This window comes from Peromyscus eremicus, chromosome 6, assembly GCF_949786415.1.
Source record: "Peromyscus eremicus chromosome 6, PerEre_H2_v1, whole genome shotgun sequence".
In the NCBI taxonomy this organism is placed as follows: Eukaryota; Metazoa; Chordata; class Mammalia; order Rodentia; family Cricetidae; genus Peromyscus; species Peromyscus eremicus.
This window is the reverse complement of record NC_081421.1, coordinates 26992523-27013257: the sequence shown is the minus strand read 5'-3', so window position 1 is coordinate 27013257 and position 20735 is coordinate 26992523. Positions and strand designations below refer to the sequence as shown.

The following is a 20735-nucleotide window of genomic DNA, read 5'->3' as shown; positions in this document are numbered from 1 at the left end:
GGGTTAACGTTAGGGTGGGATAGGTACAACAGGAGATAGAAGCACCAAAACCAGCTCAGGTCCTCTTCATCCATGCCAGCTCTGGCATTGCACCTGCGCACACCATTAGCCTGGTTCTCAAGAAGGAAACCCTGCTCTGTGCTGCCAGTGGAGTGACAGGTGTTTCTCTTTCTTCTCTCAGGACATACTATCCTTTATTAGTGTAAGGGGGCCAATCACTGAAGGTATCTTCAGCACACCTGGCAAAATAAGAGCATTCCTATCCCTAAAAGAAAGGCTGGATTCCGGGACAGAAGTGAACTTGAACAACGAAAGTGTCCCTGTTGTGGCATCTATCTTAAAGGTAGGGAGAGTCCTCGAATCCTCTACACTCAGGATTCCTCCCAATCTGTGTGAGTAGTTTCCTGCATCATGTGTACTCTTGAAGGACAGTAGACAGGACTGATAGAAATCTGATAAGCCAAAGGTTCCTCTGATGCTCACAACATAAGGGTTCAAGCATAAACCTGTCACAGTGAAGGGTAATGTGACTAAGTATCTTTTATTTGATTCCTCTGTGTTCCTCATGCAAAACAGGTTTCAAAATAATAATAGGGTATGGAGGGTCATTTTATACAGGCACATGAGTGTCACCTTGTGTACATGCCTAGTCAGATGTGTTTTGTTACCAGTTTCCATCATTCTCTGTCACTCTAAGTTTTTTTCTGAGAGGTAAATTTTTCTTCCTTAGTAGAGCATGTATCTCCTCCACATATACTTTGGCTACACATAGCCAGTAAGATCCCATGATTTTCCTGTCTCCCTCTCATGCAATGTTGAGATCCAAATGCAGGTTCTCATGGCTTTGAAGCTGGCATTCTTCATCATTGAGCCATCTCTTCAGCCCCCTAAAATGATACTTTTATGTTACTATTAAAATTCAACTTAAATTACATCATTTCACTCCTTCCCTTTCCTTGCTCTAAGTCCTCTTGTTTCCCATCAACTTCCCACTTCCTCTCAAATACAGGGTCCATTTTCTTTAATTTTTATTATTACATACATATATACATATACATCCGTAAAAATATTAAAACAACCTGATGAGTCCACTTATGGTTAGCAGTATATGCACTATTTCTTAGCCACCAATTGGTATTGGATTACCAATTAGGGGGTTCATCTTTGAGGAAGACTAATTTCTCCACTCTCAGTAGTATTTATGTGTCTGTAGTTCTATGTCTAGAAGTCTGACTTCATGAGATTTTGCCATCCCAAGTTAGTGCTACTGAGGATGATATTTTTGTTCAGGAATATTGTTTAAGCAACCATATTGTTGCTCAGTTTTGAGATATTTATTTGACAGTCACTATACAAAGACACACATTCCATTTCCTCTGCCACTTAGAGGATGTTATGTTGTTGTTTTGCTCTTTTTAGGGGGAGGGGGCACTCAGTTCTCAAATAAACCGCACACGAGGCTTATTCTTAATTATAAATGCCCAGCCTTAGCTTGGCTTATTTCTTGCCAGCTTTTCTTATCTTTAAATTATCCCATCTACCTTTTCCCCTCTGGGCTTTTTCTTTTCTTACTTCTGTATATGTTACTTTCATTCTTACTCTGTGGCTGGCTTTGTAGCTGGGTGGCTAGGCCTTGGAGACCTCATCCTTCTCTGGCTCCTTGATCTCCTCCTTCCCAGATTTCTCCTTCTATGTATTCTTTCTGAGTGCCAGCCCCACCTATTTCTTTCTCCTGTCTCACTCCTGGCCGTTCAGCTCCTTATTAGACCATCAGGTGTTTTAGACAGCACAGTAACAGTTTCACAGAGTTAAACAAATGCAACATAAACAAAAATAACACACCTTAAAATAATATTCTACAATAATGTTACTACAAGCCTTTTCTCTTGGAGAACACAGCACATGAAAGAAGGTCCAGGCTCACCCAGTCTTTGCTTATGAGCACATGCATCCATGCAGTTAGATCACTTGTTTCAGAACCATTAGAGTGAGAAGCAAAAAGTCCTTGATCATGAAGAAATTACCATAATGCATATGTCTGTCATTTGAACGTAAGAGTTGAGATGAGGTATTGATCTCTAAAGTGTGTGCTAGTGTGCTCTACCCAAAATCTGCTCTTAGGTTTCTAGTTTTGATGGACAAAACTTAGTGGGTCTACATGTCAGACTAGGTTCCAACTAGGGGATAGGTTGGGAACTAAGAATGAAGTTGGAACTAAGCTGAATTTTACAGTTGAAAGCATTTTGAGTAATTTCTGTGATATATATTTTTCACAAAATATTTTTTCTATTATGTCAGGAGTTTCTAAGAAATATACCAGGAAGTGTGCTGACATCTAGACTGTATGATGAATGGCTTGGTGTCCTCGACACAGTGTATGAAGAGAAGAAAGTAGCTGCAGTGCAGAGGTAATGATTCACTAATTTCTTGAGCAACACCAACAAAAAGAGGACTAATGTTTGCTTAGACACATTAGATCATATACCACAGAATCATTTACTAAACATGTTGACTGACAACAAAAGGTTTCAATTGTTCACAACAGAGAAGACATTGTGAAAGGAGAAGTATGACTTGGCGAGTCACAGTGGCCCATGCTTTTAATCTTAGCATTTACATAGTGTGTGTGTGTGTGTGTGTGTGTGTGTGTGTGTGTACATATCAATTAAATTTGTTCTTTTTTTCTGACTTTGGGGAGATATTGCAAGCATAATTTATAGGACACATTCCTCCTTCCATTTTATTCTCAGGGGACCATGAATAAGATATAATTACTCTGTTCCCTTTCTTCATATTTATAATTTCATGAGTAAAATTTATTGTTTTTAAATAACTTGTCTCTGTGTTCAGTCTTTTAGAGCAACTACCCCAACCGAATATCATTCTTTTGAAACCACTTTTCGGAATATTATATAAAATTGAGAGAAACTCTGAATTCAATCACATGACATCTTCTAATTTAGCCATTTGCATAGCCCTGTGTATTCTATGCCTGCCTAGCTCTGGCAACTCAAGATTGGCAGATATCACCAAAAAGGTAATGAGACATATATTTTATGCCTAGAGTAAACACGTCTTCACAATGAGACAGGAACACAGGATTATTCCTAGTCTGGGGTTTTGATTTTTTGTTTGTTTTGTTTTTTAAATGAGTGTACCCTTGATTTTCATTCATCTGGAGAGGAAGAATCATTTGTGGATTTTGAGTAAGTAAAATTTAAATGGCTATTTGAGCTCAGTGACTCAGTCCTTTGTCAATTGCAATTTAGAATGTTGTTAGACTAACCCACTGAGAGCTAGTATTGTGAAATGATAAGAAAACGCGAGTGCTGGGTTAGAAAATCAAGACTGAACCCTTGATGTCATCACTGAGGAATGTGTGAATTTCTACTTGTTTTCAAGGTGGTTTCCCAACTAAACAAAGACAATATGGATTGTTTTATCAGATATGTTGTTCTGAGACATGGTTAGTGTGATCAAATATATCCTTGGCCTCTTCTTGCTGATTATGGTTGGATTAGAGACACTTTTCTATGGCATGCACATTTCAAATATGATCACAAAATACCAGAATTTATTTAGTATAAAGACCAAATGGTTATTTGGACTCTCAGTATTTGAGTTTCTGATTAACTATTGACTGAGCAATTGCGCTTGGGCCTCTAAGAAGCATGTCACAGGAAGGCCTGACTCAGGACATTTTTTCCTTATATTGTGTAGAATCAACGAACAGAAGAGAAAGAGTTCCAAACAACCTGTCATTGCATATCCACAATTACCCAATTCACTGCAAATAGACCTTACATCAAATATTTTCCAATATAATTGTAGGGGAAGGGGGCTGGCTAAAGAAACCCACCCTGACCCTGGAGCCCAGAACTAGGAGGGAAAGATGGCTCAGATCAGGGCAGAAAGAAACACACTTAGGCTCAGATTAGAGTCATCTCTGCTCCTGGACAACTGACCTGTGAAACTAACCAATCACAGAGCAGGAAAGTAGCATCCTGGCCCTGGATCCCAGGACCAGGGAAAGAAATACAGCCTGGGTTTGGGACCTGAGCCAGAGAGATATCTGAACACCTTATCCCCAAATCCAGAACTAAGGAAACATGCCCTAACTCTGAAACCAGTACCAAAGAAACACTCTTGGTCCCTAGACTCAGAGTCAGTGAAAGAAATGTGCGCTGGCCTTGGAATTAGTGTCAAAAAGCTAAGAAAGCCCAGTGAAGGAAACACAGGCTCAAATCAGAGCCATCTCTGTTCCTAGCCAACTGACTTGTGGAACCAACCAATCACAGACAGGAAAGTAGCACCCTGGCCCTGGGCTCCTGAGCAGCTCAAGGTGTCTGGGACATCTCCTGGACAGAGCTGTTCTGTGCAGCTGGAGGTGTCCAGGATACCGAACCCTCCAGGACTGAGCTGTCTCTTTGCAGCTCCAGCCATCAGCTGTCCTAGCAGCCCCAAGCAAACCCCCAGAATTGCAACAAAGTTACTTATAATTTGGTGCTGAAACCCAGGGCCAAGCCCACAGAGTTACAAAGTTACGTATAATAATGAACCTGTTTGTCAAGCCGTTAACATTGCCTCTGCACTGAGCAACCAGAGACACATGAATGCTGTTGCTCAGTTGGCTTTGCCTGTCTCTTCATTTTTAGTCACCCAGTAGGAACTTTCAATAGGATGGAGCCTACATTGAGGGTTAGTCTTCCCTCCTTAACTGTACCTTTCTGTAAGCATCCTTGTCTGTTCCAAATGGAACAAAAGTTATTCAAGTTAACAGTATACAGTAGCCATCACAGTGGGAGCACTAGAAACCATCCTCTTCTATAGTATTGCACTGTGATGATCACATTTTATCATCTGATCTCAAAAATCTTCTTTCATATTTCTAACAGAACCCCCCCCCCCCATATTTTGTAGAAGCTGACTTTTTCTCTGAATTTTGAACTACATACTTTTAGCCTCAAGGCTCATATATCAAATGTGATTTACAACCATGCAAAATGACAGAGACCCTTTGTGTTTGCCTTGTTTTATCACAGGTTTCTCTTATCAAATTCCTTATTGAGAACTATCCAAAAATATTTGGAGAAGAGCTCATTTATGAGAGCTAATTATAGAGCTCATTGCTTTGCTCTGGTGGGGAGAAGGCTTACAATTCCCTGAACACTCCAACCGACAGTGTTGAGACAGAGGAGAAGGAACAAGAAGACTACCCCTGTCCCAGTGAGAGGACAAGCCCCACAGGCAATGATGTAGTGCCCAGAAGTCCAACTGCTTCTCTCCTCAGTGAGGGAATTATAGGTAAGTATAGATGATCTATAACTTTATCCTATGAGTTAGACACATTTAGCCCTGAAAACATCATTTACAATAAACAGCTATGTAGCTGGAAGCTTCTCCAGTCCTGCCTGGCCCAACAGTCAGGATGAATCTCTCTCACTCATGTCCCACAGCCTCTTGGTTCCAAGTAAACACACAGAGACTTATATTATTTACAAACTACATGGCCTAATGGCTCAGGCTTCTCCCTAGCTAGCTCTTACAACTCAACTCAGCCTATTTGTATTAATCTATATGCATTGGCGTGTGCCTTTGTGGCTTACTGTTACTTTCACATCTTGCTTCTCCTGGTGGTGGCTCACAGCGTCTGCCCCACTCTCCTTTTCTTCTCCTCTCTCTCCAGTTCAAATGTCCTGCTTACCTTATTCTGCCTCACCATTGCCCAAACAGCTTTATTTATCAACCAATCAGAGCAACACATATTCACAGCATATAGAAAGACATCCCACAGCACAGTGATTGGGACTGTACTAAAACCATTTGGAATTGAAACTTCACCTGTACATTATAGGTGTTTTTCTGTTTTCACTGCCTGTGAATTGTAATTCCTTCTTCACAGTGGTCCTGAATTTATGTAAGAAGTAAATTCTAGAAGTGCCACGTATACAATTAGTTAAGAATATATGGAGAAATGTCACTTACCTTGATATCTTGACTCCTGACTGATTTTTATAATACTCAGAATAGCCACTCAATTTGACAGTCAGGGTTTCTCTCTTTAATAGACCTGACTATCTTGGAACAAGCTTTGTAGAGCAGGGTGGTCACAAACTCACAGAGATCCTCTTGGCTCTACCTCCTGAGAACTGGGATTAAAGGTGTGCACCACCATGTATGTTCTTTTGGAAGTCTTCATATAGCATATATACCCATAGGGGAGAATTATGCTATGATCTCAGATTTGGTCTCATAGTTCAAGGGAGAAAAGCTAAAGACTGTCAGAGAAATACAGTCAGGCAAGCTATGTGATGAAGTGCAGATACTGCTCTTACATTATAGTTGCTCTGTTACAAGCCACAGGAATGTAGTAGGAATTCAGCCGAATATGGAAAAGCTAATACCTGGAAGAAGCTAAGGGCCTTTTGAGAGCATTAAGCCAAATCTCAAGGAGTATTTGGTGTTATTCAGCTTTTAATATATCGTCTGTCTTCTATTAATTTCATATGCACTTATAACTTCCCAAGAACTTTTAACAGTGTATTTTTCCTAAAATTCTTCTCAAACATCCTAGACTATAATGGCAAATGGTCTCCTGAATTAAGGTAAACACCCTTCTGGAGATACTGCCTTGGAGACAGGCTAGGTGCATAGCTTTATTTCTTGTGCAAATGAAGCTCAGAACCTCCTTCCTCTCACAAGCCAAGTGACTCAGGACAAAGAGGTTTTTTTTGTTGTTGTTTTTGGTTTTTTGTTTTGTTTTGTTTTTCATACCAGGTGGAGGGAAGCAATTGAGGCAAGATTCTTAGCAGAGTGGCATGGCCCAAGGAGAAAGCAACAAGGCAGAGTTTTTGCAGATTGTAGGTGGATTGAGTCAGGTCCTGAGAGCAGGAGAGGAAGCGAGGAAGATGGACAGAGGAAATAACAGAGATGAAGATGAGGTTGAGATGGAAAGAGCTTAGTATGAACTAGGACAATGATAGGACAGGAAGAGAAGGGACAGTGAGGAGCTAAGTATATGAAGAGAAAAGAAACTATGTAGAGAGAGAACTGACTCACAAAAATAAAGCATATGAACTAAAGAGTTCATGTGCATAGATTTTTATCTAATATTGTCAAAGATTAGATTATCAGCTGGTTGTAGATTCTTCCTGGACCCTGGGAGAGGGCTATTGAGGGGCTGTATCCCCCCCATAGTTTCAAATACTGCCCATGGCTGTTCAGTCAAGAATTCATACAGGAGGACTCAGATTGTATACTACATCACTGCTTGATTCTAATATCTATTTGCATAGCTTTCAAGACAAACATGAGCCATATACTGCTAGATATCATGCCCCTCAGGATGCAGTCTCATTATCATAAATGTTATATTATTGGTTCTTGTCTGTGTATTATGGTGATGCAGAAGGTATGTAAGCTATAAGATGAAAAGGCATGGAAGGGTTAAGTGAATCCAATTATAACATACAGTGATTTCTCTTCTTTTTTAGATTCTGAGGAACATGTCAAAATGTCTTTAATAAATTTGATGATTACATGGGGCTCTGATACCAGCCAAGACAACATGTGCTTAATTCCTCCAGCGCCAAATGAGGAACCCCCCACTGGAAATTCTGATAACTCACCAGCACCAAACAAGGAACTCCTTGTTGTAAATTCTGACACCCCATCACCACCAAGTGAGGAACAACTAGTTGTAAATTCTGACACCCCATCACCACCCATCAAGAGACACCTCTTCGGGATGTCTCTCCTGAGTGTGTGTGAGGATGGCCATCTGCCTACTCCAGTACTGGTGAGTTTCACTCTGGTGTCTACAGCTCTCTTGTTCAACATAATTTCCAGAAACCTGTTTTCAGTGAATTGTGAGACTAATGAATGTCTAGATAACCTGTCCATGAGAGTGAGATCCTTTTAAAATACTGCCTCAAAGAAATTAATCATGCTGAAGTTAGAGCCATGTAATTCAAGAAGACTGAAAAAAAAAAAACATAACAAAAACCTACAGTGTTTCCATGTCTTCAACTCTTTTCCACAAAGACCCAAACCCACCAGCTTATTGGAGGAAATAGGTCTATGGGTGAGACCCTCTGAGTCCCCAAACCCCAACTCTTCCAGCTTCTTTCATGACTCCATATTACTCTGGGGTCTTCCTTAGTATCATTGCCACTGAGATTATTCTATTTTATAATTCAAAATATCTAGAGTGCTTTCTTTGTATTATAAAGGAATTATATATAAGCATTGTTCTGTGCTATGTATTAACCCTTTCATTCTAGTAGAATGTATTTACAAGCCACCCAATATGACATGAGCTATTTTAAGCATTACTAAATTGCCATTGAAAATACACATTAAGTGTGCAGCATCCGTTTTAGCACTATACTCAGTTTCAGGAATTTATGCTGCATATGAACAAGCTTGTCGTGTCAAAGACACGATAATTACTGTCCACACCTTGTGTATTTTACAAAATTTTTCTGGTAACCATGATTATGATCATCCCAAATCTGATAACAGAGAAAATATTCAGTAAAGGTTATGTATGGTAGTCATTTTTACATACTGAAAACATGGAAGACGAATTGATATTCCCTTGGGTCCTTGACTGTGACAGCACCTTATGACATTGATAGTTGAAAAGAAAAGTCACAGGCAAAGGAAATGAAATTCTCTGTCAAAGGAAGTATAATTAGATAAAGCTTTCTTAAAAACACAGATTTTAAGACTCATAACAGGGCCCAGGACAGACAGGAAGTAATAATAACAGCTGGGACACGGGAAGGGAAATATACCAATAGTAAGTGAGACTGGCAGGTGTGGGAAAGATGTTCATAGAAGAGAAAGCAAGAGTAAGAGGGGACCATTCACCAAAATGCTTGGGGAACAGACGTGTGAGTCAATGCCAAGGAATAACTGATTCCAACAAATTCCAGTGTTTCAAATTAGGAAAAAGTAATTAGGGGAGAAGATATATCTCGAAGCTATAAAAAGAAACAAAAATGAAAGAAAAAATTCAAAATCTTCATTTCTTCCAGGTGTAGCTCTGCACCCGTGCCTGCCCTTGCTCTGGTTCTCAGTAAGAGACACACTGGTGCTTCAAAAGCGTGGATCTATAATAACAGAAGCTTTTCTTTACCTCACACAGGACATGCTCTCTATTATTGAGAAAAAGGGACTACATACGGAGAAGATCTTCAGAACAATAGCCAACAAATCCTTCCAAACCCTTAAAGAAAAGCTTGATGATGGGGAGGAAGTCAACTTGACTGAGGAATCTGTCCTGGTTGTTGCATCTGTCTTAAAGGTAAAGAAAGTTTAGTATCCTCCACATTCAGCATCCCTCTAGAGATGCTTAAGTACTTTCCTTCCATGAGATAAACCGATGATGATAGTTTCCTTCACACGATGACCTCAGGATAAGAGGCCTGGTAGATAAAAGTCTGACAAGCTAAAGGATTTATCACAAAGACACAGTTGAAGCATCTTCTGTTAGAAGACAACTTCCCCATATGTTAGGTGTGCTTTGGTTTGCCATTGCAAAGGACTCCACTGATTTCACCTCTGACCACACCCTGTGAGGAAATAACAAAACAAGTAGTAATAGTGGAAAAAGTGTGATTTACAAATATGTATATCCTTCAACTACAACACAATGGCTAGTCCACCAATGACCTGTAATAGGTTCACAGAGAGTTGGATGTTGCCAAGTACAGACAGGAAATTGTTTCCATCGCTACCAAAAAATAAATAAGTACTTTCACAGTTACCAGATATTGCTATCCTAATCCCATGTCAGAGAATCAAGAAGTAGCCTAACCTACTCATGAAGAGTCTACCACATTGAACTTGCCATGAAGCTGCTGCTTACAATTTAAAGAGTGGAAATTTTGCACAGTTAAGGGAGTGAATGTGAAACTGAGACATTCTCATATGGGACACAGGGGTCAGGTGAGAAAGTTCAGCCCAGTCCAAGTGTGCCTGTAAGCAGAGCTCTACATGCACATTAGAACTTTCCTTACCATGAATCTGAATCAAAAGCTCTGATTCATCAAATTGTAGCCTCAGGATGAGGTGTTTACTGACCCTGCCCATTTATGGGTGCTTATATCCAGGAAGAGCACTTTTAACAGAGGGTAGGTTTATTTCATTGCCACCACATCCAGACTCTGCTCCTTTGACTCCAGTCAGGGGTAAGAAAACCCAGGCTCCTGCTTCTGGGTTCCACAGTTGAGCTGAGATTCTGAGTAGATGACATGTTGGGAATCCCTTAAGGAAGTGGGGTCTAATCCAGTGGTTCTCAACCCTTCTAATTCTCTGACCCTTTAATACAGTTCCTTGTGTTGTGGTAACCCTTAACCATAAAATTATTTTGTTGCTACTTTATATCTGTAATTTTCTACTGGCATGAATTGTAACTTAAATGTCTGATATGCAAATTCCAAAGGGGTCAGGACCCAAAGGCCATGAACCACTGTTCTAAACTGATACTTTTCAACAAAACTGTTTCTCAATAATTTCTCCAATGTATATTGACCATTATGATTCTTATTTTTCTTTTTTAAAAAATATAAGGAATTTGTTTGATGTATACAAGGAAGCTTGCTTTGTTCTGACCTATATGAAAAATGGCTTGAAGTCCCTGATAAAGGATTTCTGAATCAAAATATTGCTGCTATCCAGAGGTAACAATATATTAATCACTTGGGGAACAACACAAAAAAGAAGCGATATGTTCTTAGAAGTGTGTTAGCTTGTATTTACATGATTATCCACTGAAAGGATGTCCCATGCCAAGAGGTTTCTTTTGCTCACACATGTAGAGTCACTTTATAAACAGATGCATTTTTCAGTCATGTGTGTTGCCTCATGCCTGTAACTTCACCATCTGGGAGGCTGCAACATTATAATTGTCATGGTTTGGCAGACAGCCTTGGCTAGATAGTTATGTCCAGGCCAGTCCAGAATACAGTTTTGAGTTCCTGCATGAGACAAAAGTGTGTGTGTGTGTGTGTGTGTGTGTGTGTGTGTGTGTGTGTGTGTGTGTGCCTATGTGTGTGTGATGCCTGTGGGTTATTTCTGTCCAATATTACCATGCAGTATTTAACGATATTTCACATGCTGAATATCTGACATTGATTGGTATATAGAGCTGTTACTGAATTCAACTTGCTCAACTCTAGCAAGCTAGAGAAGTCTAGGTCAGGTTCAACTTCAACTTCTTTGAAACATTTTCCGGTACAATACTCCATAGAAAGATTTCTTAGGTAACAGAGGAGCTTTGAGCTCCTATTACCAGCCAGGACTCCAGCATCTCAGCCTTCTCCATAGAAGCAGCTTTTATAAGTGCATGGCTTAGTTTCATCAGTCCTGTTCAGCCCATCACATTCTAGAATGACAAATGATTGTTACATGTGTTTATATGAAGTTACATATTACATGTGTCCATCTCCATGGTGTCTGGAGAGGACAGATGATTCTGTGTTTAACGTCTCTGGATGTTTCCATTCCCAGGGCCCACAGGACAGTTTGCAGCAAGTGCACATGTGATGCACAGACGTGCATCCATGATTTTCAAAAACTTCCCGTGGCTCTCTACACAGAAGTGGTTTGCAGAACATATCTTAGGCAATACTTTAGCTATATTCTGACTTCTTTTGAATTCTGCTAGTTCTATGAACTAGTCTACAAAAGATTTACCCTTCTTTCTCTTGGTATTTACAGATTCATAAGTAACATTACTTGTAGGACGAACAAACATAACTGCCCCATTTTTCTCTGTTTAGTCTTTTATCACAGATGCCAAAACCTAATTTCATCCTCTTGAGACACCTTATGAGTGTATTATACAAGATTAAAAGTCATTTTTCCATTAATCACATGGACGCTTATGGATTGTCAGTTCCCATAGCCCCTTATCTTCTATGGAGGCCTATTTCTTGCAGCTTGGGATTTGGAGATGATCTCTCAAAAAAAGGTAAGGGCACTTGTTCTCTGCCTTTGGAAACAAAGTCTCCATTGTGATCCAGGAATTGGGCATACCTTGGACAGATCATTGCTGTTAATGGAACCCTTGAATTGCATTCTTCTTTCTTTCTTTCTTTCTTTCTTTCTTTCTTTCTTTCTTTCTTTCTTTCTTTCTTTCTTTCTTTCTTTCTTTCTTTCTTCCTTTCTTCCTTTCTTCCTTTCTTCCTTTCTTCCTTCCTTCTTCCTTCCTTCCTTCCTTCCTTCTTTCTTTCTTTCTTTCTTTCTTTCTTTCTTTCTTTCTTTTTGGTTTTTTGAGACAGGGATTCTCTGTGCAGTTTTTGTGTCTGTCCTTGAACTCGCTCTGTAGACCAGGCTGGCCTCGAACTCACAGATCCACCTGGCTCTGCCTCCCCAGTGCTGGGATTAAAGGCATGCACCACCACGCCCAGCTTGAGTTGCATTCTTGTGAGGTGGAAGAGGAATTGGTCTATTTCAGAGAGCTTTGGGAAGGGAAATAGTAAATGTGGATTGAAAGGAAGTGAATCATTCCTTTCTTAATTGGGATTGAGAATCTGATGTGCCTGAACCATAGAGATGAGAAAAGAGATGTGTGCTGGGGTTCAACAAACTAATATTCAGGACTGTGTATAAATATGGAACAATACATAGACTTGGACAAATATTCAAAAGTAGTTTTCTTATCCTAGGGAATGACATTTATTCCCAGCTACTCTGGTCTTTAGTCCCACTTATGTGTGGATTGAACATATGGGCACCAAGGCTCTACACACAGTGCATTCTGTTGGCTGTTTATAGCTCAGTCAGCAAAATCTTGTCTATCAGCTCCTATGCCAGTCAGCTTTTCATTTGGATAACTACATATTGTAAGGATTCACTTATAAAAATTAACATTGATATTATTAAAGTATTTAAAATTATTTTTGTGTTATTAATGTTCTGATTGAATGTAAGTTTGTATATTCCAACCTTGCCTAGTGCCCCTGGATGTCAGAAGAAAGCTTTGGATTCTTTGGAATTAAAGTCACATACAGCTGTGAGCTACTATGAGGTCCTGAGAATCCAAACTGGATCCTCTAGACTCTCAACCAGTGCTCTTATCTACTGAGCCATAATTCTAGCACAAAATGTTTATTTTAATTTGTATGAAGCATGAATGAAATGTTTATTTTTTTATTTTACAGTAAGTTTTATGTTGCCTGCATATAAGTTTGGGCCCTTGGAAGCAATACAGCATTGGATCTCATGGAACTGGAGTTCCAGATGGTTGTGATCCAAAACACGGGTGCTGGGAGCAAGATCAGGGTCCTCTGAGACAGCTGTCAGTAGTCACAACTTCTGAGCCAGTGCTCCACACAACAGTTCATGTTAACTTGTGTTGTTGATGTTTCAGATTTATTATTGATATGCTTTCTTTATTTAGATAGCCTGAGCGTAACACTTTATGTGTGGGGGAAAATTCCTGAGAGAATATACTCATCTGCTAGGAAAAAAGCAGAATGAGAGACAGCCAGAGAGGAAGATGGGGTCCTATATTCCCTCTAATGTCACAGCAGCATGATCCATTTGCCTCATAGTTTGGCTTATCTATTAAAACTTAATTCCCAGTAGAAGAGCCTGAAAGATTAAGTCATTAATATATAAGCCTCCTGAGGAAATCTGTACCGAACAAATCAGACATGATGGCTTTAAGCAAAGAAAGGGTACAAAGTTCAGTAGGAACAGATATATGGGAAGAGTTCTAGGAGTGGAATATGATCAAAACATTTTGTACTAAATTCAGAAAACTGAGAAAATAGAAATAAATAGTAAACCCTTAATGTACAAATGCAGACTTACACGACAGTTTCTCTTGTTTTGTGTTAAAATGACAGGCAAAACCTTTATATGGGAGCAAGGGTATATTTCACCCAGTAGATTCCAGGGATAAGGCCCATAGGAAGGAAGTCATGGTCATGTGACTCACAATGGGACAGTATAGCATGAGGAATAGCTTACTCACCTAGGACTCTAGTTGGCTTGGGCTATGCACAAGCCCCCTTTAAACTATTCAACTACCAAGCTACTGGCAATATAAAATCCAAGCCTGTGTTAAGCTGGATGTTCAATCCAAATGGAGCAACAAAATCTGTTTTTTCACTTCTAACAACTATTAATGCTTCTCCCATTATGGACAAGTCTATTCAGATATCTTCGTTTATGTGTTCAGGTATGAAAGCAAAGAGCAAGACCATTCTGAACTATTTGCATATGAAATACAGCAGTCATCTGAGTGTGATCTTCCTGATAGTCATTTCTTTCCTATCTTGTGCAAGACTGGTCATAAAATTAGGTGCATCCTGGGAAGGAACATAAGTGATTAGTAAAGATGACTTAACTCCACCATCTCAATCAAAAGACAATTAAGGATCCAGTATTGTTCAGCTTAGCAAGTGCCTTACTTTGTGACTGTTGCTGGGATGAAACACTGACAAAATTAAGTTTATGGAGGAAAGGATTCCCTTCATGATCCACTTCCAGTGAGCAGTCAGTTACTGAGAAATGGCAGGGCTCCCACTGAAGCAGAGCAGGAACTGGAGGCTAGAGCTGAAGCAGAGGGTGTGCAGGAGTTTTGCTTACTGCCTTGCCCTATTTCCCTTTCTCAGAAAGCTTTCTTACATAACCCAGGATCAATAGCTCAGGGATGGCACCATCCTGGCGATCTGGGCCCTACTAATTTATTTGTTAATCAGGACAGTGTCCCATAGACTTCCCAACGCTATAGGTCAATCTACGGAGGTATCTTCTCAATTCAGATTCCCTCTTCTCAGATATCTCTACATGATTTGCTACCCCTGAAACCAACTTCTTCTCTTAGTTACTTTCTATTGCTTTGGTATAAACCATGGCCAAGGCAACTTCTAGAAGCATGTGTTTATTTGGGGCTTCAAGATTAGAATCCTCACAATCACAGCAGAGGAGCATGGCCACAGGCAAACAGAGCAACGCAAACAGGAAGCTGAGAGCTGGAGGATCTTACCTTGGACAGCAAACATGAAGTAGAGAGAGTGACCGGAAATGGCTCAGGGCTTTTGAAACCCTAAATTCCAACCAATGACGTACTTCCTCCAGGAACCCAAAACACCTAAACCACCCAAATGGTGTCAAAAAGAGGACATCAAGTTTTGAGATACCTGAACTTAGAGGGGCATCGCATTCAAACCACTGCAACCAAACTCCTTCTCCTTTTCATCTCAAAACAAACAAACAAACAAACAAACAAACAAAACCAAGGGGTAATCATGGTACCTGTAAAGTCACTAATTCAATTCATTCCCAGTTCCTCTTGGCAGCATATCAGTTCTGAAATGTCTGTTTGCTTCCTAGTAATTTCTTTTTCTTTGCAATATGTATGAAATTTTAACCAAATATTTTAGTAAGATGCAAAGACCCTAGAATCTCCATTCCAGACAGAGATCTTGGAGAACAGCAGTGTGTTTGTAAAAAGAAATGAAAGCCAGTGCTTAGGTGATTTCATCATTATTTATTCTTTTAGTCAATCTGGGACATGCATCAATGGATTTGGGAAGACTTACCTCCTCATTTAAGGCTGTCTGGAAATACAGACATACCTGGAGGTTTTGTGTGTGTGTGTGTGTGTGTGTGTGTGTGTGTGTGTGTGTGTGTGCAAGGTAAATCACAATTTAGTTAGGTTAACAGTAAGAAATTTCCAGGGGGAGAGATACATGTCTCAGGTGTTAATAGGACTCTTGCTGGGGACCTGAGTTGGGTTTCTATCACCCATGTCTGGTGCTCTACAACTGCCTGAAATCTAGGCCTCAAGCATCTGACCACCTTTTCTAGTTTCCATGGCCATCAAGTACTCACAGGGCATATAACAACACACACACACACACACACACACACACACACACACACACAGAGAGAGAGAGAGAGAGAGAGAGAGAGAGAGAGAGAGAGGCACACATGCATGCACCATTAAGAAGAAACATAAAACATTAGTCATTGCAGTGATATTGAAACTTTTTCTATATTATAATGTATTATACTGATTGTATAATTAAATACACGTTCATAATATTCTTAGTCATTCATGGGTTCATATCTGTTTGGAGTAACTGCTATTCTCTTCATAATTCTGGATTTCAAGTTTTTCTTCCTTTCAGGACTCTGATGTCAAATTTGATCAATAGTTGTTGCCATTCAAAATCAGGTAGATTGTTAACACAAGTAATTCACTGTGTAGAGTTGAGATGAGGTTCATAGTTGATTTTCTTGGCTTGATAATATTTATCTCATTGACTTGAGGAAATACACAGAAAAACTCATTTTATCTGAATTTATGTGACTTTATAATCTAACAATCTTTGTATCAAGATGACATTTTATGTTTCATTTAGCAGTGAGCAATAGAACAACTTCCACATCCAGTACCATTGAAGGTCATAGTGTTCTACAGAACCAAAAACTGGAGGATGATGACTGAGTCAGCATCTGGGTTGGCCAAGCTATCTTCCTGCCCATGATTGTCTCAGTAACTGGAGACATGAGTCCCCAGAACTCCATTGGGCTACATCCTTCACTTTCTATATTATTCCACTGAAAACTAGTGTTGGAAACCACTTACAGCATTTAACAGAATTTGTTTGAATCTTCTGGTTTTGTCCAGAAATGAGAATTCCTTTTTAAAAGATATTGAGCATGTCACCATCAACCAGTGGAGAAACTCAAAGTGATGTTTTTAGAGTATGAACTTGAGCCATGAGTAAGAACTTCTCAGGTTCCAACTCAATCCATTTGAAGGTTTCCTTCTACCTCACACTTACCCATAGTTTAAAAAACTTTATTATATGACATTCCTTCTGTTCTTCTATTTTATCATATTTGTTACAAATAGTTTCACTTGCTATATTTTATGCTGTATATTACATATTCTTTTCTGTTATAGTAAATGTCATCCAATAACTTGATTGCTTAGACTCCAGTGTGTCTGTTTCATGATTCTCCATAGTCTTTGGAGGATGCCGTCTGGCAGTCTTCTCCTCTCCCTCAGTTACTAAGGATGTGCAGTTATGTGGCAGAGCCACTAGAACCACTGTATTAGTCTTTTCTTCTGAACTCCCATCACCTGAATGAATTTCTCAAACTGTATTTATCTGTAATTCCTTCAAGTTTCATACTTAGTTCAGTAGCTCTGACAACACTGTTTGCAAAAGTAATATCTTGGTATTCTTAATTGAAGGCAATCTTATATTTTATGCTTGAAATAAGGAAAGTATTTCCAGTCTGAGCTCAAAACTTTAAATAGTTAATATGAGTACTTATTTGTTTTGTTAGTATCTCCAGCCTCCTCACAACTTCATCAAGTAGGTGTCATTTAATAGTTTTTGAAAGATCACCACTAATTATTTCACAGAATTTACCTGAGATACTCATCGATACCACTTTTTCCAGATACTTTTTATCCCTTTGAAAGTCATTGCATGGTTATCACACAAGCATAAAGGTAAATGGAATTTACCTTTATGGGAATCTGGAATTACAAAGCAGACAGCTCATAGAGCACATGGCTGTAGAGATACAAACACAAAGAGTTGTTAATGTTCTGTTGCCAGGGAGAGAAACCTGACCCTTCTGATAATGCCACTTTCACCACCAACAGGGATTAGAGAGCCAGTGTCTCCAACAGCAGGGAGGGTCCAGCTACTGCTTCCAGCAGCAGGAAATGCTGCAGAATAAGCAGGGCTTTGAAATCCTCAGATATTCAGAGATGTTCTCAGAAGGTGAGCCTCGAATTGTTAGATCAGATCACGATGGTCATTATCACCACAATAATCGAAATTATTATCAAAATTATCATTATCATAAACATCACCAACTTCATCATCATCATCATCACCATCATCACCATCATCATCATCATCATCATCATCATCCATCATCTGCACTGAGACTTGGGTCACACCATAGACTTTAGATTGGATCTTTTCTGAAGTATGAGGTCCATTGTTAAGCACTTTGCATAGAACATTTCATTTGGTAAGTTTTAACCTAATTTTAGAGATAGGAAAATTACCTTTTTTGAGTCAGAAGTAACAGAATCTTCAACACAATTAGAATTTAGGGTATTGCGTAAATAGCAATCCATCCAACTTTGTGTGTGTGTGTGTGTGTTCTAGAGGGGGAAATGATGAAAACAGCACTTTTGTATGAAGTTAATGAAATACAAAAATATTACTATCAGCTCTCAAATATTTTTGTTCATGTGCATATACGTATATGTGTATATATGATATAACAAATTTCTATCACCCATGATAAAGTTTTATTAGAATGTGAAATGTAGATAGTATTTCTCAATGTGTCCCCAGATATATCAAACTTGCTGTCAAACTCACTAAATACTTGTTGAAAAAAAGAATAAATTCTCAGATATTAGCTAATCTCAGAAATTATGTTACTGTAAATTCAAGAATATCTGTTTAATAAAAGGGTATGTGTGGAGAAAAGTAGGAGTTCAGACACTGACCACCAAAGTTACAGTCTATTTGTGGTTCAGAGCCATGACATACTGATGTGGATTAGACAACTAAATGATCATTTTGATAACTGTCACTTAGGAGAATATTGTCATGAAGTCTGGACATACTTAATTTAATGAAGATATCATTTATCCTCTATTATTTTTAAATTTTTTGACATTATAATTTAATTACAACATTTCTCCCATTTCATTCCCCTAGATCCTTCCATATGCCCCTCACCACTCTCCTTAACATTCATGGCCACTTTTTTCACTAAGTGTTATTGCATGCATGTATGTATATGTATATGTATATGTATATGTATATGTATATATATATGTATATATATATATATATAAACTGTTAAGTCAGGATAAAGTTACTTTTATGTATGTTTTCAGGGATGATTGTTTGGTACAGAACAACCAAGTGATATGTTCTTCCCTGGGGATGACCACCTATTACCTCTCCCAGCTTTCCTCAGTTGCCTATGTTTCTTTGTGTAGAGTTCAGCCCTCAGGGACTTTTCCCCATTCAGTTTCTCGTGTACATGGGTGTTATCCTTGTTCAGCTAACATGTGGGCAGTCATGTCGATGAGGCTTTATGGGTAAGGCTCAGGGAACATTGCAGAAGAGAGGGAGAAGAGTGTAAAAACCAAAGGATCAGGAAGTTTTCTGTGAGACTGTTTTCCTAGTAGTATCAGAAGCTTTACAAATTTTATCAGGCTGAAAAAGGATAGAATCAAAATTGTATTTTATAGGCTGTTCATTTTTACTATATTAATCCTACCAATTCTTGAGCATGGGAGAATATTTTCATCTTCTGTCATCTTCTTCAACTTCTTTCCTCAATGTCTTAAAGTTTTGGTCATACAAGTCTTTCACTTCTCTGAGTCACCCCAAGATAGTTTGGATTTTTGAGCTGATTGTGAAGAATGGTGGTGTTTCCCTGACTTCTTTTCAGAAAGTTTGTTGTTTGTGTACAGGTAGGTTACTGATTAGTGTGTGTTTATTTTATATCCTGCTACTTGCTGAAAGAGTTTACCAGCTGCGAGTTTCTTGGTGGAATTTTAGGCTCACAAATGTATACTATCATATAATCTGCAAATAAAGATACTTTGACTTTTTCATTTCTAACTTGTATTCCACAAGTCAAACAGACTCCAGGTTTTTCACTCGGTACAGACACCACCAAGGCAGCTCACCCTTCTTGTGACAGCTTGGCCTTGGCATTTCAATGGGGGATTGTGTTGAGTGTTAACTGACATTGGAAGACACAGCCCACTGTGGTGGCACCATTCTCTAGGCCTGAACACTGAGACTGAAGAAAGCTAGCAGGCAGGCAGGCAGTGTGGGTGCACTTGTTCCTCTCTGCTCTTGACTGTGGACGTTATGAGACCAGCTGACTCATGTTCCTGCTTCTGTGACTTCTCTGCAGTGATGAACCCCTTCTCCCTGAAGTTGTTTCTCTGGTCAGGGCATTTTATTAACAACAGATGTGAAAATGGGACAGGAAATAATGAGCACAGCTTTGGGTTCCTCCAGCAAGTGGAAATGACCACATGTCCTACATGACTCCAAGTTTCCTATCGACCAGACATTGGAAAAGCACACATATTTACCTTTGAAGTCTGGTCTTCACTGCCATCATCAACTATCACCTCGGAAGTGAAGGTAGGGTCTTGTTTCTGCAAGAAGCAAAAATAACATCAAAATCTGGCAAAATTATGATAGAGATTAATAAAGATATAACAGTATTCTTAAATTGTCTTTAACATGTATATGTATGTGTATGTGTGTATGTGTGTGTGGGATGATCATGGTGTACATATGAGGTCAGAGGACTACTTGTGGGGGTCATCTCTCTCCTACCATGTGAATCACAGGGATCAAACTCAGATGTTCAAGCTTGACAGCAGCGGTCTTTACCCAGTAAGCCACCTTGCCAGCCTGTAAAACTATAATTTAAAACATTTTTCTCTCAAATTTATTTTTAATACTGTGTGTGTGTGTGTATGTGTGTGTGTGTGTGTGTGTGTGTGTGTGTGTGTGTGTGTGTAGAACTAAACAGAGAATTCTCAACAGAGGAAACTCAAATGGCTGAAAGACATTTAAGGAATTGCTCAACATCCCTAATCATCAGGGAAATGCAAATCAAAATGACTCTGAGATACCACCTTATGCCTGTCAGTATGGCTAAGATCAAAAACACTGAAGACAGCT

The 20735-nt window shown here is 39.2% G+C and overlaps 1 protein-coding gene across 1 annotated transcript in view; it reads left to right on the top strand.

Moving 5' to 3' along the window:
• Positions 1-13535, top strand: part of LOC131912838 (rho GTPase-activating protein 20-like) — a 36987-nt gene extending 23452 nt beyond the window's left edge. The window contains 8 exon segments of the mRNA XM_059265086.1: positions 110-343; positions 2299-2408; positions 2851-3037; positions 5043-5304; positions 7494-7798; positions 9152-9310; positions 11790-11980; positions 13173-13535. Of these exon segments, the coding sequence (XP_059121069.1) occupies positions 110-343; positions 2299-2408; positions 2851-3037; positions 5043-5304; positions 7494-7798; positions 9152-9310; positions 11790-11816 (1284 nt within the window). The 3' untranslated portion in view covers positions 11817-11980; positions 13173-13535.
• Positions 13536-20735: the final 7200 nt, after the last annotated feature.